The sequence below is a fragment of the Cnephaeus nilssonii genome, assembly GCF_951640355.1.
Source record: "Cnephaeus nilssonii genome assembly, chromosome: 4".
NCBI lineage: Eukaryota > Metazoa > Chordata > Mammalia > Chiroptera > Vespertilionidae > Cnephaeus > Cnephaeus nilssonii.
In genome coordinates this window covers 36,010,717-36,036,177 of record NC_137075.1, presented here as the reverse complement: position 1 = coordinate 36,036,177, position 25,461 = coordinate 36,010,717, and the positions used below count along the sequence as shown (strand labels likewise).

Genomic DNA, 25,461 nt, shown 5'->3' with positions numbered 1-25,461 from the left:
CTCTAGTCTGCTGTTGGATCTCTGTATATTATTCTTTATTTCAGTCAGTGTATGCTTAATTTCTAATTGGTCCTTTTTCATATCCTTGAGGGTTTCACTAAATTTCTCAGAGGTTTCTAGAAGATTCTTGAGTAACCTTATAACTATGATTTTGAACTCATTTGTGACATGTTTCTTTGTCTCCGCATTTTGGCTACTTCCCTGTGTTGATACAGTGGCTTTGTGTGCTAGGTGTCCTATAGGACCCAGTGGCTCAGCCTCCCCAGTCACCTGAGGTGGACGCTCTTGGTGCACCCCTTTGTGAGCTGTGTGCACAGTCTTGTTGTAGTTAAGCCTTGATTGCTGTTGGTATCACTGGGCAGAATTGACCTCCAGACCAATTGACTGTGAGGACCAGTTGTGTCTACAATGGGATAACTGCTGTACAGGAGACAGACACCCTTATGGGGCAGGACTTGCTTCAGTGGGCCTTGGTGCTCACTGAGTCTGCCCCCTGAGTGTGTCTCTTATGGATGTGAAGAGTTGTAATCTGGTGTGGTCTCACTTTGACCACTGGGTGCACTGGCTCTTGGATCTCCAGAAAGGTGCAAAGTCAACCCCTGCCTGAGGCCACCCAGCAGGAGCTACAGAGAGATCTGCAGATTCCTCCTCTTAGTTTGGGGTTTGGAGGTGCCCAGATGAGGTCCAGCTGTGAAGCAAGGCAGGCTGCTGAGGAGCCTTAGGCTTTCTTTTGGAAGCTTTGGGGTCCTTTGACCCAGCTGCAGTTTGTTAGGTTAGGTTGCAAAAGGCCATGCCATTCATATGCAAACGCCTCTGTGCACAGCTTGGGTAGGGTTGTAAATTGGGTGGGGCGTGGTCTCAGGGAATCACACGGTGGTGCAAACAGCAATGGTTGCCCGTTGGCCCTGCCCCGGATAGGTCCCTGAATCTCTGTGTCCTGTGGCCCCGTGCAGGAACAATGAACGCTGTGACCACCTCTGAGAGAAAGCCGCCCTCGTGTCCCGGCCCGATGCCAAACAGTCCAGTTTCTCCTTGTATGAGTCTAGGTCCCCAGAGTCTCGCCCAGTACTGGTGGAATTCAGAGCAGTCGGAAGTTTGTTTCTCCCTCCCAATTTAAAAAGACCACAGCATACCCAGTTGCCAGCCCGTTTCCACGCCTACGTACCGTTGCTCTTTTGCACCTCTGCACCTCCTACCAGTTTAGATGTGCTTTTCTTTTTCCTTCTTATTATAGAACTTCCACTCAGCCAGCCTTCCCGTGGTTCTGGATGATATCCATTTTTTCTTTTAGTTGTAGTTTTGATGTGGTTGTGCGAGACAGCAAGTTCAGGTGTTTACCTATGCTGCCATCTTGGTTCTTCCCACAAATGTGTATTTTTAAAGAATTTGGTTAAACAAAATATTTTCAAAAAGTTTAGCTTATATTCAATTTTAAATGATTGAAAACTTTAATTTTTCTTCAACTTTTTTATTAAATGCACATAAATATACACAAACAATGAAAGTGTGAGATTACCTACAAATCTACCAGATTATCACAAAAATAATAGAAAATTTTGAGTTTCTTTCCAACTGATTTTTCATTTAGAAGGCTTTCTAACTCAATTTCCTTGGGCAAGTTCCTACCTCTTGGAAAATCATTTTTCTTATTTGTAAACTGAGATGCTAAAAGCATATAAAAGTATGAAATAAAATCAAGAAAACATATGTCACATACCCAGAACAGAGTCTGGCACATATTAATGCCATAAATTATAATCATGATAATGAAAAAAAAATGAAAGTGTTATTAAGACTAATAAATAATGTATTCCAAATCCTAGTGAGAATAAATGTTAATTAATAAGAAAATAATGCTGAATTCATTATTTAATCTAACTAGATTTTAACATGTAAAATGCCCTAGAACTACTTCATGAAACAGAGACCAATTGAAGAATGCATGGCAGTTGCTCTAGGTCAGAGAACCTAAGTAATCATCCTGTTGCCCTTCCAAATGTTCTCTGAAAGAGAAACCTTCTGGTGAGGGTTCCAGAGAGAGGCAGCCATTTCATTTGTGATCTCCGAAGGTAGAATGTGAAAGACTTTTCTCTAATATCATTCAATTTCTATACTGCAAATATGTCAACACTCTGTTTGGGAAGCATATGACTGTGTAAGCATCTGGGAGTGATGGGTAGAAAGAGAGAATGGGAGATTGAACCATTAATATTTCTTACTCTCTCTATTACTAGCCATGAATGCCACCATCTTCCTTCCCCGGAGTCTTGACATCCCAAAGATGCCAGAGATTCTGGTATAGAAATCTGTATTTCTCCTGAGTATTCCTCTTGGTTGCTACTTTACAGCCTTGCCTACTCTGTCAAATCAGTAACCATACTTTTGTCTACTCTTTTCCAAACATTTGTTGGAATCTTTTGCCTGCATCTAACTTCTGTCTTGTTTTCTTTGTTCTTGTGAGTCTAAATTTTCCCCCCTTTTATTGTTGTTTGTATTATTATTACTATTATCATTATTTGTTTGGCTCTTAGAAATAAAAACTAAAGAGGTGGGGAGGGGTATTAAAGGATAAAGGTGGTCAAATATAAGGTAACAGAAGGTTTGACTTTGGGTGGTGAACATACAATGAAATATATAGATGATGTATCATGAATCACACACTTGCAACCTATAAAATTTTATTAACCAATGTCACCCCAATAAATATAATTTAAAAAACATAAATACAGTGAGATAAGTGAGGGGAATATGGGGGAAAAATTAGATATTTACTTGCCCTGGACAGTTTATCTCAATGGTTAGAGAGTGGGACTGCTGATTGGAAGGTCGCAGCAATCCGATTGGCAGTCAAGGGCACATACCTCAGTTACAGGTTGGATTCCCTGCCCAGGTTGGGGTGTGGGGGGGGAGGCAACCAATCTGATGTGTCTCTCTCATGTGGATGTGAGGTTGTTTTTCTCTCTCTCCCACCTCCTCCCTCCCTTCTACTCTCTCAAAAAATCAATGGGGAAAAATATCCTTGAGTGAAGATTTTAAAAAAAAAATAGGTATTTATAAAGAGGATAGAATGTTCATTTTTTGTAGAGGAAAGGCAATATGAAAAATAACTATAGGGAAACACAACAAAGTGGTGATCATGTATGGAAGGGCTGAAGGTGCAGAAGAGTTTTAAAGAGGTTTCAAAAGTCCCACTCACCAGCTACTATGAACATCATATTTTCCACCCCATAGCTGCAAAGGGGATACTGGTAAATGCAATATTTTAGTGGGGTCACCATAAATAATGTTAAGTCTCTATTACTAAGGGGGAAAAAAGGAACAATGAGTATTGTGTGACAACCAGCAGACTCTGTCACAAGTATCCGCTGTGCATCCAGTGCTATGCCATTCTCGGGGAATAACAAAGAAGATACATTATTTATACCCTCAATATATGGAAGTGAGATTAAAAAAATATTAAAAAATAAAAAAGAAACAGAAAAAAATAAGCATGTAATACCATTTTACAAAATATATACAGAATGCTTAAGAAGTACAAAAAATAAATGTTAGGTTAAAAAATCAGGCAGAATTCTTGAAGGATATGAGTAATGAAATAATATCTAGAAAGTTCCTCAGGACAAAAATGTCTGTTCTGAAGAATTTAGAATATCCAGATGTTTTCCAACTTTACTAAGAACACAAAGAAAAAAATGTGCTTAATCCATTTTGTCTTTTAATTTTAATAATATATGTAATTATTCTATTCTAATAAAAATGATTAGTAAATATTTTTAAAGAAAATATTTTAACTAAAATTTTATAATAGAAATATATCTTCTTGACTTAGTAACTTTAATAGTTCAAATGTCAATTCTTTTTAGTTCTCATAGTCTTTTCCATGTATTGAAAAATATAAAATAAGATTACTTTTAATAAAATAACATGATACTGGGATGATATAGAGTATTTGAGTTCTCCAAAAGGATCTTTTAAAAAATGCTCAAGACCAAAACATGTAAAATGCTCCTTTCTTCACCTCCCACTCATACAGAAACCATCCATTGTGCAGTTTGTCAGTTAATATTAGCCTCTTCCATGCCTGCAGTGTATACTTCTATGTCTGCATGTTCTGCATTTGTTATACTGTGTTATAATTCTCTCTTTATGAATCTATTTCCTCTACTTTATTATAGAATATTTCTGGAGGAAGTCTAGAGAAGAAAGAGTGAGAGAGGATAGACAAGTTGGACTTTTGATTTTAGGAGAAATTATTAGATTCCTCAGAGATATATTTCTCTTGTATCCCCATTCTAAACCATTAAATGATAGCTTAAGAGAGCTTGATTTTGAATTGAAGGGACTAAATGAAATACCAAGTAGGTGTGTTTACTCTCCCACTCTAGAAGTAAGAGAGGATAAACCTTGCCAATATGGAAAGATTTAAGGTTAAACCCACCTAAATGCCCACACCCCCCTGGTGTCTGTGTCCATTGGTTAGGCTTATATGCATGCATACAAGTCCTTTGGTTGATCTCTCCCCTTTACCCCCACCCTCCCCTACCTTCCCTCAGGTTTGACGGTCTAATCGATGCTTCTCTGTCTCTTGATCTGTTTTTGTTCATCAGTTTATTAGGGCATGAATGGGGGGCGGGAGGGGCAATGGGGGGATAAGGACACATATGTAATAACTTAATCAATAATGAAAAAAACCCACCTAAATGCAGAGAAATGAAATATTCCCTGTTAAATTAAAAGTATGAGATAATTGAATTTTAGAGACAATTCCTTAAAATTATTAATGTTAGGGATGGCTGAATGTATCAGCTAGTTCTCTGATTTTGCAATTCTGACAATCTACCCATGCTGCTTTTCTCTCAAGGAGACCATGCGACTCCATAGCCGTTTCATGGCATTCTTTACATCCTCATTCCTCAGAGTATAGATGAGTGGGTTTAGCATTGGGGTGATGGTTGTGTAAAACACAGAGACAGCCTTATCCAGTGGGAAAGTAGTAGATGGACGAAGATAGATAAAGATACAAGGGACAAAGAAGAAAGTTACCACAGTAAAATGAGACCCACAGGTAGAGAGAGCCTTGCGCCGGCTTTCTGCAGACCGCTTCCGAAGACTCAATAGAATGACTATGTAGGAGGCTAGAAGAATGAGGAAACATCCCAGGGAAATGAGACCACTATTGGCAATCACCAACATATTTACCAGGGTTGTATCAGCACAGGCAAGTTTTAGAACTGGGTGGACATCACAAAAGTAGTGGTCAATGACCTGAGCATTGCAGAAGGGCAGCTGAAAGGTCAGGAGGGTCTGAACAAAGGAATGACCCAGGGCTCCCAACCAGGACAGTGATGCAAGCACAATACAAGCATTGGCACTCATAATAGTAGTATAACGGAGAGGTTGGCAGATGGCAGCATAACGATCAAAAGCCATGACAGTCAAAACGAAAATCTCTGCACAACCAAAAAAGTGGAAGGTAAACATCTGAGCTACACAGCCCCAGTAGGATATAGTCTTTTCGTCAGAAACAAAGTCTGCAATCATCTTGGGTGCCGTGGCTGAGGAATAGGCAATATCCACAAAAGACAGGTTACTGAGGAAAAAATACATAGGTGTGTGGAGCCGGGAAACAGAGAAGACTGTCAGCAAAATGAGTAGATTTCCCACCATGATCACGATGTAGAAGAGGAGGAAGAGGGCAAAGAACATCAGCTGCATCCCAGGATCTTGGGAAAGTCCTAGGAATATAAACTCAGTGACATTGTTGGCCACATCCATGGGGACCCAGGTAAGACTGGTAGAGTGGCTCTGGTTCTCTGCAAAAATAAATGTTTATGAACCACTGTAAGTGTGGTAAAGCCTAAAACAAACAGTCTTGTAAAATATTTAGGTGATGCTAAATATAGTAGAAAAAGTTATTCATATTTCTTGAATTTAGTTAATGGACATTTTTTCTCATTAATTTTCTGACTACATTATTGACTTACATTTGATTTTTCAGTTACATTTAGACTGACAGCTTCTTTTTCCCAAACAAGAATCTAGAGAATATGAATTCTTTTCTATTGAATTTAATGGCTTTTTTTCCTAATCATCTCTCTCTTTTCTTCCCTCCCTCTTTCTCATAGAAATTCTCATTGAGATGAAAAACTTAAATTAATTATTAAATGGGAAAATTAATTTTTGAAGCTGGAGATAAAAGCAAGAAGTTGGAATCTGAGATATGATTTCTAAAATTCCTAGCTCAATCTTTTTTATATAATATATACAGGTGAACTTTAAAATAATAACATTCTACTTAATCAAGTGAGAAATACTCCATTTCCAGTTTCTAAATTAGGTTGGAATTTTCAACACAATTAGAAATTAAGTCATTTTTAGTGACTGAAAATAGCATATACAATGGCCTCCTGCTTATCAACAACCTATGCTTATTAATCAACATTGGAGCAGTTTGAGTCCTAAGATTTGAACTGCATGTAAAAATTCAATTTTGCTTGCCAGGAAGGACTACATGAGGAGTGGTCAAACTATACAGAGAAATACTTTTTCCTATGTTGCTCTAAAGACTTGAAAAGTTTAAAAATTATCGAAGTCCCTATCATCCTTAATCCTTTTGCCTTGAAAAAGCCCCAGATAATTCTCCATCCTTGCAATCTTAGGTAAGAATTTGTATTAGTAATAAAAATTTTTATACAGATGATGTTATAAATGGCATTTACAAAATAAGTGTCTGATGCTGTTTTACAAACTATATACAAAAATACCTAAGGCATACAAAAAAACCTATTGGATAAAAACAATCAGGAAAGAATTCTTAAAAAGATGGATTATGAGACAAGATCTAAAGAAATTCCTTACAGGGGGAAAAGGACATCTGTAATACTTTCAACAATAAATATAAAAATTTTAAAAATAAAAATAAATAAAGAATTGTTCAGAATAAAGATAACACTTCTGAATCATGCAAAGTATTAACTATTCTTCATCTTTAGTAGGAACATCTCATTGCTGCATGGACAGTGGAAAGAGCACTGCCCAGGAGCTGAGTGAATCCAAGTTTGAGCACCCTCACCAACTGGTACCTTTGGCTAAATCCATTTTTGGCTTTTTGGTTTTTTTTCTGAATCTTGGTTTTCTCATCTATAGAGCTAGTTATTGGCAGAGTTAGCATTTGAACTTAGGCTATGGGACTTCAAATTTTAATTTTTAATGAATATGCATACTCCTGAGTTTGATGGTATTAAAGTCACCTATCTCCTGCTAATTATGAAAGTTGGGTGTCTTTTTTTAACTACATCCTGTATTTAGAGACAAAGACTATAGTTGCAACTGGCAAGATCATCACAACATACAGTTTTCCCCAAGTTTGCTCAAATTAAGCTTACAATAAGAATGCAGTAACAAGTATGTGAATTAACTGTTAATCTAGACATTATTTTATTTGACATGTGTTGACTATCAAATAGAGGAGGCTGTGTGTAAACTCACAATCACAGTTACCTGAGATAAAGGTAAAAAAGCCAGATGAGTCAGGGACACCTTTCCAGAGAAGGTCTTCATTGAGTAGAACCTGAAGAGACTGCAGGGTGTGGGCACAGAATAGTGGATGGGGCAGGAAGGACATTCCAGGACTAGTGAATATGAAGATAAAGAGTAAAAATCATCATAGCATCCTCTATGAAGAATGCCAAACTATTTTATATGACTCATCACAGAATCCATGAAGAGGTGTGTCAAGAAATGAGGCTAAAAAAGACGAGTGCTCAGATCATAAAGTCTAGTTTAAAAAGTTGAGGAGCTGAAATGTATTTTGAATGATTTGAGGGATCATAAAGAAAGATCTCTCCCATGGCAGGGGGCAACAGCAATAGAGGTAGTAGAGAGTATTTGCTAAAGAATAAAAAATAAAAAAAGAAGAAGCTTGAAACCAAGTTTGCCTAGGTTCAAATTCTCTATTACTTGCTAACATTATGACATCAGGTAAATTACTTAACTTTCTTTGGCCTCAGTTTCTTCAAGTGTAAAATATAGGTAAGAATATCACATACCACATAATTTCTATAGTTTAACAGTGTGCTACATATAAGGCACTTATGTACACAGCACACTGTAGGTAAATATATAATTATCATTACCTATTTTAGTAACTAGGAAACATGCCAACTGCAAGAAGGGAGAGAAGCCTGGATAGGACTCATCTTAAGACACTAAACTCCTTACCACGTTCATCTCCTAATTCCCATTATGTATATTTCCATGCTTGTCAAAATCACAGAAAATTTTAATCTGCTTCTGAAATCCACTCTCTCAAATATATTCCATATCCTTGCATGGCTGTCTTTAACAGGGATACCCAAAAATGCTTATGCTGCTGCTCTATTCTTCCAGAATGGTGATAATCATGACTTTATCTGGGATATCCTTTAGAGACCCAAAAAATTAATCCAAGTCTAAGACCCAAGAATTTTCTACTTGCTTCACTGAGAAAAAGAGCACAGGATTTAAAGATAGAGTTACTGGGCTTGCTCACAGCTCTTCCTCTTACAGACTGTGTGATCTTAACACAATTTTCCTCACTTCTGTTAACCTCAGAGTCCTCCCCTGTTAGACAATAGTTACAGTAATAGACATAAAGCAATAAGTGACCTGCGCATCTAGATCATGATCACTTTAGTGGTGGGATTTCAAAAGCATTAGAATCAGACATCTGAACTCTGTAGACCAGTCTCCATGGGACTGATTATCCCAGGTTCTTAGGTCAAATTTGACCTTTCTAGGATGATGCCAAGGAATATATACTAGTTATAATAGTATCTATACTGTTAAAGAAACAAGGTTGCTCTTTTATTTACCACCATGAGCCCAGCTAAATTATTTCAAATAGAACAAATAGCAAGACTGCACCTCCCTGAAATCCTCTGTAAAGAGATTGAGTCACAATTTCTCCTATGAGCAATTTGCAAAGGGCAGAGATCAAATATTCTGGATCTCTCCCCTAACAGCAAGCTTCACAGTAAGCTCTTTGTGCAATAATGTCTGAGCAAGTGAAGTCTTGAGACACCTGCAAATAAGTTAATGCAACACAATATAGACCAATATATACATATTTATACATTTCACACAGCAGCAATATTTATTTATCTTTTCACTTAATAAATATTTATTACACATATTCTGTGTTTGGTACTGTGCTGTAAATATAAAAGGATAAATAAAACCATATTCCTGACATAAGTCATTCATTTTAGAGTAATACCTTTAAATAACCTCCTCAAATCATCTTAGATTTATGTAAAGATCAATATTCATATATGTTAAAGGGATCTTAAAGGTCACTTTGCTTTATTCCAATCATTTAGGAGTAGAGAAGAAATTGAATTATCTAGCTTTCACTGTTAGTGTTACAACAAGGGCTAAATTCCAATTGAAATAATATTATACACACTTAAAACTACTTTCTGCACTATTTAATAGAATTACTAGAACATATGTTGTAAAGTATATAAAATTTTTGAAAATTCCTCTTTATCTTTGAATATGATTTGAATCAAAGAAAATTTCACTTGTCTCTTTCACTGGCTAACTTGCCATTCCAATTGGAAAACTTACTTCAGCTGTCTTCTTGAGCGTGGTCCCACCACTTGGATTTAGACAATCTAAGATATGGGATCAATAAACTTTTCTGAGATAGAAATGTGATCTATTTCCAGATATTCATACTAAAAAATTTAAGTACATCTAGTGATGATTCTTTGACATCTGTGCCACATTTCACAAAAAGGATTATGCCTGCAGCCTAACAAGAGGTCCTGACCACCCCTGCCCCCTCACCCACCCTGCCTCGATTTTATAAGTTTACTAGTATCATCATACCATGGCTTCTGATCTTGGTCTGCAAGAACTGCTTTTTATGTTCCTGATTTCAAGAGAGAAAAACGATAAGCAAGCTTTATGCCTCGTAACAACCTTGCGGGAATTGTTGGGCCAGTGATTGGGTAACAGCTGGAAAGTATTGTTAAGCAGAGAAAGTGCAAGTGTAATTACCACTAAATGACTCCTAATTAAAGTATATAAAAGGCTACTTGGTAAGTAGTTGATAAATAGTGAGGCTATTTCTACAGTTTGCCACCATACTGAACCACTAACTGAACAACAAAATATTGGTTTATTAGAACTACTAAAATATTTTACTTTATTTTAAAACTAGGGGCCCAGTGCACTAATTCATGCACCTTGAAAGGAACTGTGGGCCGTGAGGCTGCCATGGGCACAAGGGTGGATCTCAGCCCATCTTCCGTGCCCCTGCCCAGCCCCTTGGGCCGTGACCCCTGGTCTCCTGTCTGCCAGCAGCCACTGCCTCTGCTCCCACGTGCTGATGGCGCTGGTCCTGCTCGCACCTGCTGATGGCGCGGAGTGATTGGGGCTGGAGCCAGCAGCGGGTGTGAGCAGTGGCTGCCAGCCCCAATCACTCCTCAGGAGCAGGGAGAGGTGGAGAAGCCCTCAGGGGTGATCAGGGTCAGCAGCTGCTGCTCGAACCCACTGATAGTGCTAAGCCATCGGGACCAGCACCAGGTGCCAGCAGCGGGTATTAGTGATGGCTCTGGCACCAGCTGTAGTTGCGAGTGGGGCCAGTGCTGACAGTGGGTGCAAACAGCAGGTGTGGGCACCAGGCAGGACCGTGGCGCACGGGAGCAAAGAATTTCCAGTAACCATCAGAGGCTAGCCTGGATGACAGCGACCCCCTCCCCCCTGCCTTGGTCTGGCAGCCCGCTCACCTGCTCCACCATCCCGCTGCACTGACACCCTCCATGTTCTGCACATGCCCTATGGTGGTCAGCGCACATCATAGTGACCGGGTGTTCGGTTGTTTGATTGTTCTGCAGTTCGGTCTATTTGCATATTAAGGTTTTAAATATACAGATTTGCTAAAGCTCAAGTAGGCAAGCACAATGTTTAATTTCAAGGCACTGTGAAGATACTGCCTCAGTCCTATTACATGAATGAGTTTCTAAAGTATGTAGGTCAAGGGAGCTTGTTGGAGATGAGGATTATACTTCTGGAATCAATTGTAAAATATATCACTAAATTACAGCATAAACTTTCAATTCAAGCCTAAAATTCCATGTGTTTGAATAGCACAACCATACAATAGAAAATATGTAGTAATACAAATAACATTCACTTAGTTAGTGACTTTTTAAGACAAAAAGGATTGTCATGTTGCAGCATAAAGTGCTTTTTTGTTGTTGGCAACAGTTTATTATCCTATGCCTCTGTTTTATAAGTAAAAGGGCTGTTTATACAAGGAAATGGCTAACTGTGGGAGTCCTGGTTTTACTGGGTTCTCTATTCAATTCCTTTTGAGATGAAGGAATTTATCTTGTTCTGTTTTCCTTCCTTCCTATCTTCCTTTCTTTCTATGTTCCTTCTTTTTTTATTCCCTTCCTTTCTTCACTCAAAAAGAATTTATCAAGACAAAGGTGAATAATGTATAATATCACTTATATGTGGCATCTGAAAAAGCCAAATTTGTAGAATCAGAGAGTAGAATGTTGGTTACTAGGGATTAAGGGAAGAAGAATTGGGGCAATATTAAAAGGGTACTAACTTGCAGCTAGAATATGAATAAATTCTGGAGATCTAATGAACAGCATAGTGATTACAATTAACAATACTGTACCATGTATTTCTTTTTTGTTGTTGTCATTTTTGTTTTTTGTTTTTGTTTTGTTTTGTTTAATCTTTATTGTTGCGAGTATTATAGATGTCCCTCTTTTTTCCCCTCATAAACCCCCTCCACCTGGTTCCTGCCCTACCCCAGGCCTTCGCCACCCTATTGTCTGTGTCCATAGGTAATACATATATGCATATAAGATCTTTGTTTAATCTCTTCCTGCCCCCCACTCCCCTCCCCTCTGAGAATCATCAGTCTGTTCCATTTCCATGCCTCTGATTCTATTTTATTCACCAGTTTACTCTGTTCATTAGATTTTTTATTCATTTATTTGGATTTTTAGATTCAATTGTTGATAGGTATTTATTTGTTGCCATTTTGTTGTCCATATTTCTATCTTTTTCTTTTTCTTCTTCCTCTTCTTAAAGAATATCCTTTGACATTTCATGGAATACAGGTTTAGTTGTGATGAACTCCTTTAGCTTCTTGTCTGTGAACTCTTTATCTGACCTTCAATTCTAAATGGTAGTTTTGCTGGGTAGAGTAATCTTGGTTGTAGGTCCTTATTATCCATCACTTTGAATATTTCTTGCTACTCCCTTCTGCTCTGCATAGTTTCTGTTGAGAAATCAGCTGACAGTCGTATGGGCATTCCCTAGTAGGTAACTAACTGCTTTTCTCTTGCTGTTTTTAATATTCTCTGTCTTTTGCTCTTGGCATTTTAACTATGATGTGTCTTGGTGTGGTTCTCTTTGAGTTCCTCTTGTTTGGGACTCTGTGCTTCCTGGACTTGTAAGTCTCTTTCTTTCACCTGGTAGGGTAAGTTTTCTGTAATTGTTTCTTCAAATATCTTGCTCTCTCTCTTTTTCTGGCACCCCCATAATGCAAATGTTGGTATGCTTGAAGTTGTCCCAGAGGCTCCTTACACTATCTTCATATTTTTTTTTTCTTTTTTCTTTTTGCTCTTCTAGTTGGGTGTTTTTTGCTTCCTCATATTTCAAATCATTGATTTGATTCTCAGGATCCTCTAGTCTACTATTGAGTCCCTGTATATTATTCTTTATTTCACTCAGTGTATGCTTAATTTCTGACTGGTCCTTTTCCATCTTTTTTATTTTTTATTTTTCTTGGCATTCTAGCTAAGATCCTTGAAAGTCTCACTAAGACCTTTGGAGGTTTCTAGCAGATTCTTGAGTTAACCTTATAACCGTGGTTTTGAACTCTATATCATGTAGTTTGCTTTCTTCTACTTCTTTCATTTGTGACATGTTTCTTTGTCTCCTCATTTTGGCTACTTCCCTGTATCTCTTTCTATGTATTTGGTAGAGCTGCTATGTCTCCTTGAGTTGGTAGAGTAGCCTTGTGTAGTAGGTGTCCTATAGAGCCCAGTGGCTCAGCCTCCCCAGTCACCTGAGCTGGGCCCTCTAGGTGCACCCCTTTGTTGGCTGTGATCACAGTCTTGTTGTTGTTGAGACTTGATTACTGTTAGTGTCACCGGGAGGAATTGACCTCCAGACCAACTGGCTATGAAGACCAGCTGTGTTAACAATGGAAGAGCTGCTATGCAGGAGACACCCCTATGAACAGGACTTGCTTCAGTGGGGCTTTGGTGCTCACTGATTCTGCCCCTTGAGTGTGTCACTTATGGATGTGTAGAGTTGTAATCTGGCATGGTCTGACACTGACCACTGGGTACACTGGTTCTTGGGTCTCTAGGAAGGTACAAAGTCAGCCACTGCCTGGGGCCACCCAGCAGGAGCTACAGAAAGATCTGCAGATTTCTCCTCTTTGTATTGGGTTTAGAAGTGCCCCGATGAGGCCCAGCTATGAAGCAAGGCAGGCTGGTGCTGGTGCCAGGTCTTGGGCCTTTTATTGATAGGTTTGGGGCTCCCCAACCCAGCTGCAGCTAGTTTGATTTTAGCCTGAGCAAGGACTGCACTGTACCAGTATATACCAGTATTCACTTACGAGATAGAAACTGAATGCACTGTATTTACATTATATATTTTGCCATTTCCTTTAAGTAAAAGAAACTCACCACATGTCTGTGTTTGTTCATGGAATAATTGCAAAATGCTTCTTAGGAACATAAAGAGCATAAAGACAATAAATCAATAACTATCACAAAAATAAAGCTAGATAATTTGGGTAAGCGTATTCAGTAAGTAAAAACTATTGAAATATAAATAAAATATGGAGTTTAGTTGATAATAATGTATCAGCATTGGCTCATTAATTGTGACAAATATACCAGAGTAGTATAAGATGTCAACAAAAGGAGAAATGGACTTAGGTATGCAGAAACTCTATGTACTTATCTTTGCAACTTTTCTGTGAATTTAAAATTATTCTAAAAATGTTTTTAATTATTTAAATTTAAAAATGATGGTCTTTTTGTTCTCTATTACATTCAATTCTGCTATAATTTTTATTATTTCATTTCTTCTGCTGACTTCAGGCTGCTTTTGTTCTTCTTTTTCTAGTTCTTTAGGATGTAATGCTATAATGTTTATTTGGGGTTTTTCTTGTTTCTTGAAATAGGCCTGAAATTATATAAACTTCCCTCTTATTACTGCTTTGCATACCAAAAGTTTTTATATGTTGTATTGTCATTCTCATTTGTCTCTCTATATATTTTGATCTCATCTTTTATTTCTTCTTTGACACAGTCATTTTTTAATAGCATGTTGCTTAATCTCCACATATTTGTGGGGGACTTTTGCTTCCTTTTTGCAGTTGATTTCTAATTTTAAAGCCTTGTGGTTGGCAAATATGCTTGGTATGATTTCAATCTCATTAAAACTTTTGAGGCTAATTTTGTGTAGCAACAAAGCAAAATATAAATGAATGGGACTATATCAAACTAAAAAGTTCTTCATAGTAAAGGAAACTGAAAACAAAACAAAAAAGCAAACAATCAAATGGGAGAAGATATTTGCAAACAACAGCTCCAACAAGAGGTTAATATCCAAAATATATAAAGAACTCATACAACTCAACACCAAACAAACAAACAATCCAAATAAAAAAATGGGTAGAGGACCTGAGCAGATACTTATCCCAAGAACACAGAACATTTAATTTTTAAAAAGGACTTATAAATGTGACTTTTTACATAATTTTGTGGAAGCATATACTATCACCTAACACGAAATGTCTTGTTTTGGGGCTGATTTTAATATGGATGGGGGAGTTAGGGCTTTTACTGTCACATGTCAGGGTTCTGGAGTCAAAAGCTCTAATTCAGCATTTTGTCCGGTGGTTCTCTAAGATCAAACAATTGTGCAGTCTTCTTTCAGTCTCTATTTCCCTTTTAATGTCACAGAACAATTAGCAATAATAATAACATAAGCAGTCAATTGAGTTCTGAGTTATTGAGTTCTGACCATATGCAGACACGCTTATGAGAGGTTAACAATTATTATTTTGTTTCGTTTTGCTGAGAATCCTATGAAGCAGATACTATTGTTTATTTTACAGTCAAAGGGGTGCTGAGAGATTAAGTCACTTGCCCTCTGGAAAGTGATAGAATTGGATCATGATGAGGCTACCTGACTCCAGAATTCATGCTTCTGATCTCTCTGCTCTACTCCCCCAGTCATCTGGGCTCACATATTGTCTTGGAGTGCTATTTACCTTCCTCTTGTGAATACTGAGAGATCTTTAATTAGATATTTCAGTGGTCTATTGATGCATGGAGGAACGCCCAAATGAAAAGATGTCTCCCACATTTCCAGGAACATAAAAGATACTCAGCAAACAGTTGTTAGATTAATAAATGGATAATAAATTTAAATTAATATTAAAACATCCAAAAAACCATTATGAGTTATCTATTAGAGGAACATCTCACAGGAAATGTTGTTGTTTTTTTAATTTGAGGTAAATGTGATGGCATGCTGATTTCTTTCCAATAATACTTCCTAGTTTCTAAGAATTTTAGAGAGAAAAACTTCTCCTTCTAAAAATCCCCACTAAATTGTTCCTTATAAAACTATATTAAAGGGTAATTGGTAAATAACTATTTAGTAAATATTTAGGTCATTTTCATATAATTTTGCACAATTTACTCAAAGTTGGGGCAAGGAAAGTGGTATAGTGTTGCTATATTGGACCACTAAGTATTACTGTATTGACCGCTAACCCAACACAACAATAACAAATAAAACACTACTTTTTCTTATTATTATTGGCCTCTTTACTATTATTGCCCTCACTATTATTGGCTCATTGACAATGTGTAGTTTGAAGCTAGGCTATAAATATTCATTCTTCATTCCCATGTGTTCTGAAAATATGAAGTCAATAATCTTATCACAATGATCACATAAAGCAGGATTCTCTTTGTCTCCTTTCAGTTATTTCAGTAGCCCAAGGACCACAAGAGCTAGAAGAAGGGGAAGGCCCACCCCAAATATCTGTGGGACTCAGAGCAAGAATACAAATGGAACCCAGGTACATATATCTAAAAACTATAAATCAAAGTAATAAACTTTAAATGTCCTGTCTCTAACAAAGCCTGAAAACATTCTGAGAGAATAGTGTTCTCATACTCTTGTAATTACTGGAAGTCTAGTTTCAAATTTAAAATCTTTAGACTCCTTGAAATATACAATAGGCATGGCAGTGTGGGTAGAGCAAGTGTTGGTTCTCAGTCCCCAGCCCGCCTCTTCTCCTGGTTCCAAATCCCAACACAAGAAGTCCCCATGTATGATTGTGGACTCTGCATCCCAGATGGCTCTACCCACACTCTTTACATACAGTGCCCTTCAGCTACACATCAGTATGATCCAACCTCAGAAGGACAGGCCCAAGGAAGAGACTCAGGCAGACCCTGGAAGTGAGCTCAGAGCATTTGAGCAGGGAGCTCTATAGATAATATCAATCATGTACAGTCTAAAGAACAGAAGTGTTATCAGCTTATTAAGATAATTAATATTGGCCATTGATCAAGTAAGTATTGGAGGATTGAAAATGCCAAGAGGAATATACAAAGTTCTTGTTTTTCTGAATATTATGCTACCAATCCCAACTATCAACAAGACATTTAAAATTATTCCCTAAGAACTTAAGTTTTGCTGTGAAAGAAGGACATTAGAAAAATGAGGTTTTGCAGTCAGCTGATACAAAAAGAAAGCCTGTTCCCGCAATGTGCCTGGCTGGCTCACAGCATCACTTAAGCCTTCCTGCCAGCCCATGTGCTCCTTTCTGTCTGGCAGCTTCCTCCTGTCTGCTCTTCTAGATATTAACTGTGGGCAATGGATCTCTATGGAAATGCTGTGGAGTGAACAAGAAAGAGGAGAGTGTGATCCATACCAGGGATGCTACTCTCACCCTCAATCATTCTCTAAAGAAATCATCTAAGAGGTAGCCTTGTTCCTGGTCTGTTAAGAGTCCTTCTGTAGCAATACATACAAACAAATATACATACAGATATATACATGTTTTCTTAAACATAAAGTCACTAACTTTCAGCACAAAAATGAAAGTCCATTCTTTATTTCAGTGTAAAGAAAGCTCTTATGTGTTGAAGGGTATTACAAATTGCATAGTAAAATCCTAGTATTCGGATTTTAGAAATTTTTTTTCTGAGGTATGTTTTTCAGCTAAGCAATCAGAGAAGTCTCTCTATAGCAATTGATTAGGAAATAAAGCAAATATAAAAATACTCCTAAAAGTGCATCATTATGTTATTATCCTATATAATAAAAGCCCAGTGGCTGAAAAGGCAGAACGACCAGAATGACCAGAGACCAGAACAACCACGGCCCCTCGCCCAGGCTGGCCCCATCTCTAGTGGGGACTCCCACCTTGATCGTGGGAGTGGCCAGCCTGCAAACCAGCTGCAGCCCCTCACCCCAGCTGGCCCCGGCCCCAAGAAGGGACCCCCACCCCGATCCTGGGCCCCCATCAGGGCAGGCCAGCTGGCCCCCACCCATGCACGAGGCCTCTATTCTATATAATAAAAGGATAATATGCAAATTGACCCTAATGGAGTAACAACCAGAAGGACTGCTGGACCAGTCACTATGAAGCACACTGATCATCTCTTGGGCCCTTCCCTCAGCTGGCAGGCTCCAATTGCCTGATGGTGAATGGGGAACTGAGGATGGGTGGTGGGGGACCTGGGCAATGCCAAGCCAAGGCCCTTGCCCTGCCGGTCGTCCCACACACAGAGGGCAACCTACAGTGGGAGCAGGGGTGGGGGCAGGGCCGGCTGCAGGCAGCTGGGGAAGATGGCCCTGATCACAGGCCAAGCCTAGAGACCGTACCCACACGTGAATTTTGTGCGCTGGGCCTCTAGTTTAGTAAATAAATGCCTTTCACTAGCCATAAAGTTGCAAAGAGCCTTATATCAGAAATAGATAACCTTAAATATAAATGTTTAAGGGAAAGTTTTTAGGGACATCCTAGTTCTGGAGCTCCTATACAGATATAATCAAAATTAAGCAATTAGTCCATGTACTTGGGATAAATACTCTTTCTGTGGAGAAAAAATTAGCTTAATCTTAACTATAATACAATTACTAGCTTTCCTGGTTGACTACATTTTTTCTAAGTGATCTTGTGCAAGACACTTAACAAATCTGAGTTTATTTATAAAAATGAAGTTGAATAATATTATCTACTCCTCAAAGCACTTTTGAGACTGAGAGGTAATAACTATGATAACCTCAAGGGCAGGGACAGCTCATTTCTTTTTCTTTTTTTCTTTAGACTGTGTAGCTCTTAAATATTATAATCAGTTAAAGAGTCAGGTTATCAACTTTCCCTCACCGTAATTCCACTCAAAGAAAACCTCAAAATGAAATGGGGTGCCTCTTCTAGAGCAGAATACTAAAAAGCTGCCATCACCCAATACTCCCCAGATTCCTTTTTACACATAAACTTTGTGAGTTGTTCAACTTCATTTCTAAAACTTGATACAATACAGAACACAATTCCTGGGTGATCCCTCCTATTCAGGGAGTTAGTGATGTTTTCAGGCTTCATTAGAGACAGGACAAAAGGGAGTCACACTGCTTCTGAAAAGACTCTGATGAGACATCAGAAGGAACTTCCTGACACCAAACCCCGGATTCTGAAACCCTGGAGCAGGACACCAAAGGAGATGTGATATCTTTTCTCACTTGGATAGAGTTTAAAAGTAAAGTGAATTAAATAAAGTAAGACTACTAATAGGCAAAGGATAGAAGAGTTGATCTTTTAAGGCATCCTCTTACCTCTAGTATTCAATTAATTACTGCTCTTATTTGTGGGGCAGTAAGCACTCCTCTATTCCCTGCTTAATATTCAACACCTGAGACAGTAACGTATACCTCCAACTATAATCAAGAGTGATAATTTTATGCTGGTTTCTCTTTTCTACCAAAGTCACCAAATTGATTTTCATGCATGTACTCAGGTAACAGGATGAGTTAAGAGTGTCCCAAGAAAGAGTATGGTTTCTGAATCACCGCTTCCTGCTCAACCTTCAACATGGCAGCAGCAGGATGCCACATGCTTTTTGCTCAGTTTCTTCATGGCTGTCTTCATTTCAGCGTTTCTGAGTGTGTAGATGAGGGGGTTCAGCATAGGTGTGATCACCGTGTAGAAGACGGAGAACACCTTATCCACAGAGAGGCTGCAGAAAGGCCTCAGGTAGATGAATACACACGGCACGAAGATCAGGCTGACCACTGTTAAGTGGGAGGCACAGGTAGAGAGTGCCTTTCTCTGGCTCTGGCGGAAGCGAGTTCTCAGGGTGATGAGGATGACAGCATAAGAGAAGAGCAAGACTAAGAAGCAGACAAGAGACAGCAGACCACTGTTTGAGACCATCAGTACCTCTACCACGTATGTGTCCATGCAGGCTAGCTTGATGACCTGTGGGACATCACAGTAGAAGTTGTCCAGTTCATTGGGGCCACAGAAGGGGAGCTGGATGACCAGTATGACCTGTGTGATAGAGTGGATAAAGCCCCCACACCAGCAGGCAAAAACCAGCTGAAAGCAGAGTTGGCAGTTCATGACTGTTAGGTAGTGCAAAGGATTACATATGGCAACATACCTATCATAGGCCATGACTGTCAGCAGAAACATCTCCGTGGCTCCCAGAAAGTGCAGGAAGTAGATTTGAGCTAGGCATCCTGGAAAAGAGATGATCTTGCCCTGCTGTAGAAAATCCCCTAACATCTTGGGCACAGTAACACAGCCCAGGCATAGGTCAATGAAGGACAGATGGCCCAAAAAATAGTACATAGGATATTGGAGTAAGCGGACATCAGCTCGCACTGTTACCACTATCAAGAGATTTCCCAGGACAATAGCCATGTAAAACAACAAAAATAAGAAGAAGAGAAATAGCTGCAGCTCCCACGAGGATGATAGGCCCAGAAGAACAAATTCTGTCACCTTTGAATTGTTTTCTTTTTTCACTAAGTCAAGAAGACCAAGTGACCTAGAAGAATTAAATTGGAACAAGAGAGGTTTAAGTTAGACAAAAGGGGAAAAAGTCATCAGATTTTTAATCTGGTGTTTATAAATCATATTCTAAGACTGAAAACTTAAGCAACTTCTGTGAGGTAGGAAATATACATTTCTATATAAATAAGAACAAGGAATATTTTGTATCTTTTCCAACTTTTTATTCCTGCAATGCCTCTAAATTGTATTTACAACAAACTAGGAAGATAGACAATAACCTGGGCATGAGATGATGAGAGCATAAAAATAATTTCATTTTTTAAATAGATAGAATCATATTCTTTAAGGACAAGAGTTCTGGAATGAAGTATCTGGATCCAATGCCCAATTCTAATGCACCAATGGAGTAATCTCAGGCAAGGTATTAAACCTGAGTTTTATTCTTTGTTTATTCAGTCTAACACAGGGATAATATCTCCCAAAGTTGCTTTGAGAATCAAATGTAATCTGTCTTTGAGCAACAAACACTTTCCCCAAAAATGACTGAGTCCCTCAAAGTGAGGAAATATTTCTTATTTGCCTTTGTACTGGTACTATAGTGCTTACTGCATCATAATTTGTCAAATTGATGGAAGAATATTTTATGCTGTGAATTGTAATGTACAAAGGTTAGTAGTTATTAAAAATGAGCATGTTAAGAAACAAATTATTTAGGAAGGAAAAATTGGGAAGTTTGTAGAGATTAGGTTAGAAGAAATAAATCTTTGCCTTTAAAGTTTAGAAAAACAACAAATTCAGGATGAGTAGGATAGTTGCTGGGACACACTAATTACCAAAATAAAAAACATTGAGGCATGTACAAAAGAGGCTCACCATGACCCATTTTGTAGGGAAAGATAATAAGATAAATGAGAATTATGCTGCTTTTGGACTTTTCAACACCCATTTAAGAGAAATAAAGAACATACTAAGATATTGTATATCCACTTAAGAGAAATAAAGAACATACTAAGATATTGTATATCCATTACTCCTGCTCTACACCTACAGTCACCCCCAACATGGGGTGGGAATATCTTGGATTACAAATGAAAAATCAGGAAACATTGATACATTTTTTCCATTGAAGCACTTAAGAATTAGTAGATGCTGTCTGTCCAGATTAGGATACTTTCCATCTAGAACTAGCTCTAGGCAAAATGTTAAGTGAGACAGAATTTGTATTTTTCTGTCCTCAGTACTAGTTACCTATTCAATGTTGCACTTGGTTCTTTCAAATCATTCAGGGAAAGTTATCTGATAGTCATTCAAACTAGGTGTCAAGGATTTACATAGACAATGCAGAAAAGTACCTGAATTTCAAAAAGAAAAATTCTTAATATCAAGAAATTTCTCTGTGTACATTATTTCAAGATAAGAAGGCAGAAGACAGATTTGGAGGCCTAAGGAACTTTTGGATGTCTCTTTCACACCAAATATGGGACCATCCTCTTTACCTGCTTTAGAGCAAGGAAATGAAAGTCTCTGTGGAAAGACCCAAATGTGGCATGAAGGGGAGAGAACAAAAATCAAGCTCTTTACCCAGTCGAGGACTATTTGTGGATAGCTGAGCAGCTATTCTCTAGTTTTTCTAATCAGGGAACTAGGGAGATCTGTGCAGAAAATACTAAAAATGGAAGTAAAGTTTTCCTCCTGAAAGTTGTTAGGGATTTTTTTCAAATAGAGCACATATTTTGTTAGTTTGCCTGTTTATTTTTGCCTATTGTGAACTAAAACATTCTCAGAAAAAGAAACTTCAAAACAATGGTGGAAAGTGATCGTCTAGTTGGAATTTAAGTGCCATGTGAACTCCTTTTGAAGATATCTGATGTGTTTTCTAATTTCGTCTGAAACACCAAGAAATAGACATCATTCATTGAAGATAGACATCATCTTTATGCTCTAAATAAACATTTTTGGCTTTGAATTATTGCATTTTAAATTGTGGGAAGTGAAGAAGATTTTTTTTAAAAAAAAAGCAACAAAAAGGATTTAAGAAATAGAAAATAGAATCTAGGAGGAACTATTGTAGAATTAGGTAGTCTTATCACAATATTGCATCAATCCATTGCCTTGTTATATACAGTTGATCCTATTGAATCCAAACCTTGTAACCACCTTCGAAGACACCACCAGTCCTAGAACTCCCTGCTGCTATAGGAATTTCATTATTATGTGAATGCGCCTAAGAGTATAAACCTAGAGGAAGAAATCTCCAATGATTTCTTAAATGTAAAAATAATGAATGACAGAGTGTATACAGAAAAAAATACAGACAACAGGGGGTATAAAAATGGTTTCAGAGACAAAAAGAAGAGCAAGGGGTGGTGAGTGGATCTTTTAGTAAATATATCTAAGAAACTTACATCATTGCATGTCAGGAGCCATGCGGGTTTAAGGGAGGGATATGTTACCCTGTTATTCATCTCCCAGACCCTTCTTCATAGTTCCAAGCCAGCAAAATGAGAAATTCTGAGATAACCATCACAGTTGCCCAGTCTGTGCCTAACTGCTTTCTGATACTAGTAAGTCAAGCCCTAATGGAGAGCTGGCTGTACAGATTGGAAAGATCTCTCATCCTAGGGCTCTGAGTATGTCTGAGGATTTTATAGTCCTTACGCCACTGCTCAGCTTAATGAGCCCTGGGATTCCCAAGGCTGCTGCTGTTTGAATTGTCTGCATCTCAGTTCTTGCTGGAAAGGTGACCGTAGGCCCTGCAGGTTCTGAAACAGTCAGACCTCATTGCATAACACAACTCACCCCTTTTACCTACCTTGGATTGACTAATTTGACGCAAGGTATGCTACCAATTTTCCACATGTCAATCTGTACCTGAGTAAAATGTTTCTCACTGGTTTCTATCTCAACCATACATCCTGGAGTGGGCTAGGCTGGATGATATATTCCGAGTTATCACTGGAAACTGTAGAAGCAGAAATACCCTTCAAGGTGCTACAGAGCCTTAAAACAATACCCAAGTCTCCTGGCAACACCTCAACATTTTACCTAATTGGTGCTTGGATCATATACAGAAAATACAGCTGTTGTCATTAGCAATTTAATATTTTTATAAATTGCTGCTGTCGAAGTACAATTTTTAATTGTTACAAAATGTAATTCTCAAGCAAATAGGTGATGAATACATGTCAAAAACTGCACTTGAGCCCTAGCGTGGCTCAGTTGGTTGGAGCATCGCCCTGTGCACTGAAAGTTCGCTGGCTTAATTCCCGGTCAGGACACATGTCCAGTTTGCAGGCTCGACTCCCTGTTGGCAGCTGATAGAGGTTTTCCTCTCACAGCTATGTTTCTCTTTCTCCCCCTTCCTTCCTCTCTCTCTAAAAAAAATTTTTAAAAATAAAATTGTTTTTAAAAACTGCATCTAACTCCTTAAGAGGGATGGTAAGATGAGAAAGCCAATTCAAAAGACTTGTGTGACTTTATATGTCAGAGTATAAAAAAGAACACTGAAGTAATTTATATGTAAATCAGTTAATGTTCTAATGGGCAATACGGCAATACAACCATAACCTTTGGGATTATCTTTTCTGCCATATTGAAAAGGAAATTAACATAATTTAGCAATTTTCTATTACCTCTAACTCTGTAATTGTTTGACATCAGAGATCCCAGCACTAGGAAGGACTAAGTTAAACAAAATTACATCCCCTAGAGTTAGATGACCTTGAGTAAGCTTGTTAAACAATATTTTAATGTGACAATATGAATAAAAAGTCACATTTATACTTGGATTTCACTTAGGATAAAGACAGGAAGCACAGCCTACCAGCAGAGCAGCATCAGACATTTCTCTTTTGCAGAGTTGTCACAGCGTTCCAGTTGTCAGACTTTTCCTCTTTTCTGCAACGTGACAGCTCAGGGGGACAAGATGAGATATACACAGGTGAGTGTGTAGAATCCACCTTGATTAGAAGATCCAGGCCCGTAGGAGTCCATAGCTCCTGTCCCAACACTGTCAGATTAGCTTCCAAAATCCCTGAAAGAGACATGTTCAGTCACTGGAGTCATTGCTCTCAGGAAAACCCAAATCTTAGACTTTTCACCAAGAAGTAATAAGTCATTCATCATCTTACTCCAGATAAAAAATTTACCAATTAACTCATTTTTACCTAAGAAATATTTCCTAGTAGACTACTTAACATTCTACCATTATTAGGTTTCCAATGAACAGAGCTAGGAAATTAACCTGAAGTAAAATTTCTTCTAAGAAAAAATTCTTTGTGGGTACTTTAAGGTAAATAAAATGTAATTTCCTTGAAACTTCTATCTTTTATCATTTTAGCATTTACCACTTTATTTCACATCCTGGCACAACCAGACACTTACACCTTAAAACAAATAAGTCTTCTTTGCTCTTAAAACTTACACATAAAACAAAAACATATTCATTATTTTGCATATACATTTGTGTTTCCTTGCCACTGATGTATTTAGCAGTTTCAACCACTCATAAATAACTTTTAAGCAAAATAATTGCTATAGATTGAATGCTTGTGTTTCTTCAAAATTCATATATTGAAACCTAACCTCCAGTGTGATGGTATTTGGAGGTGAAGGCTTTGGGAGAGGATTAGGGCATAAATGTGGAGCCTTTATAAATAGGATTAGTGCCATGATTAGAAGAGACCTCCAAAGAGCTCCCTCACTTTTTCTCCATGGGAAGACACATCTATTAAACAGGAAGCAAGTTTTCACAAGACACCAATATGTGGGCACCTTGATCTTGGACTTACCAGCCTCCAGAAACATAGAAACTGAATGTCTGTTGTTTATATGCCACCCCATCTATGGTATCTTTGTATAGCAGCTCAAACAAGCTAACACAGTAACTCACTTTTATTTCCTCACCAGCATCAAGAAAAACAGGAGTTGATACTTATTTCTGTCACACACAAGCATTTCAGCAGATCAGCAATAAGCATATATTTTATGAATGCCTATAGTCACACACATCCCTTTTTATGTTTTGTAAAGATACCAAAATAAATATGTGCTTTAACATTCTCTAAAGATAGTTAATCACTTCATCAGTGGTAACCATTCTATAATATGTTAAAATAGAAAGAAAATTTAAACTATGCCTGATAATCAATGTTTTTGCATTCTATCTTACTAAAAATTGTCTAGGTATCTAATATTAAGAAAGAATATTGGAAATTATGTATCAGATAACACATTGCAGACCAACACAGTTGATAACAGAAACATTTGTCAAAAATAAAATTCAATTTAGTTGAACACATAATTTTACATCTATACTAATAAAAGCGTAATATGCTGATTAGACTAGATAGACCTGACGTCTTCCGGACGTTATTTGGGAC

The 25,461-nt window shown here is 37.9% G+C and overlaps 2 protein-coding genes across 2 annotated transcripts; both read right to left on the bottom strand.

Moving 5' to 3' along the window:
* Positions 1 to 4,836: 4,836 nt before the first annotated feature.
* LOC307097967 (olfactory receptor 4S2-like) lies at positions 4,837 to 5,775 on the bottom strand (the record flags this gene model as incomplete). Its single annotated transcript, XM_079768298.1, has 1 exon — positions 4,837 to 5,775. The coding sequence occupies one exon, from the start codon at positions 5,773 to 5,775 to the stop codon at positions 4,837 to 4,839; it is 939 nt and encodes a 312-aa protein (XP_079624424.1).
* A 13,373-nt stretch (positions 5,776 to 19,148) lies between these two features.
* LOC307097679 (olfactory receptor 4Q3-like) lies at positions 19,149 to 22,939 on the bottom strand (the record flags this gene model as incomplete). Its single annotated transcript, XM_079767745.1, is given in 3 exon segments — positions 19,149 to 19,186; positions 19,189 to 20,114; positions 22,893 to 22,939. Coding segments are annotated over 3 exon segments (1,011 nt in total).
* Between the last annotated feature and the right edge of the window lie 2,522 nt (positions 22,940 to 25,461).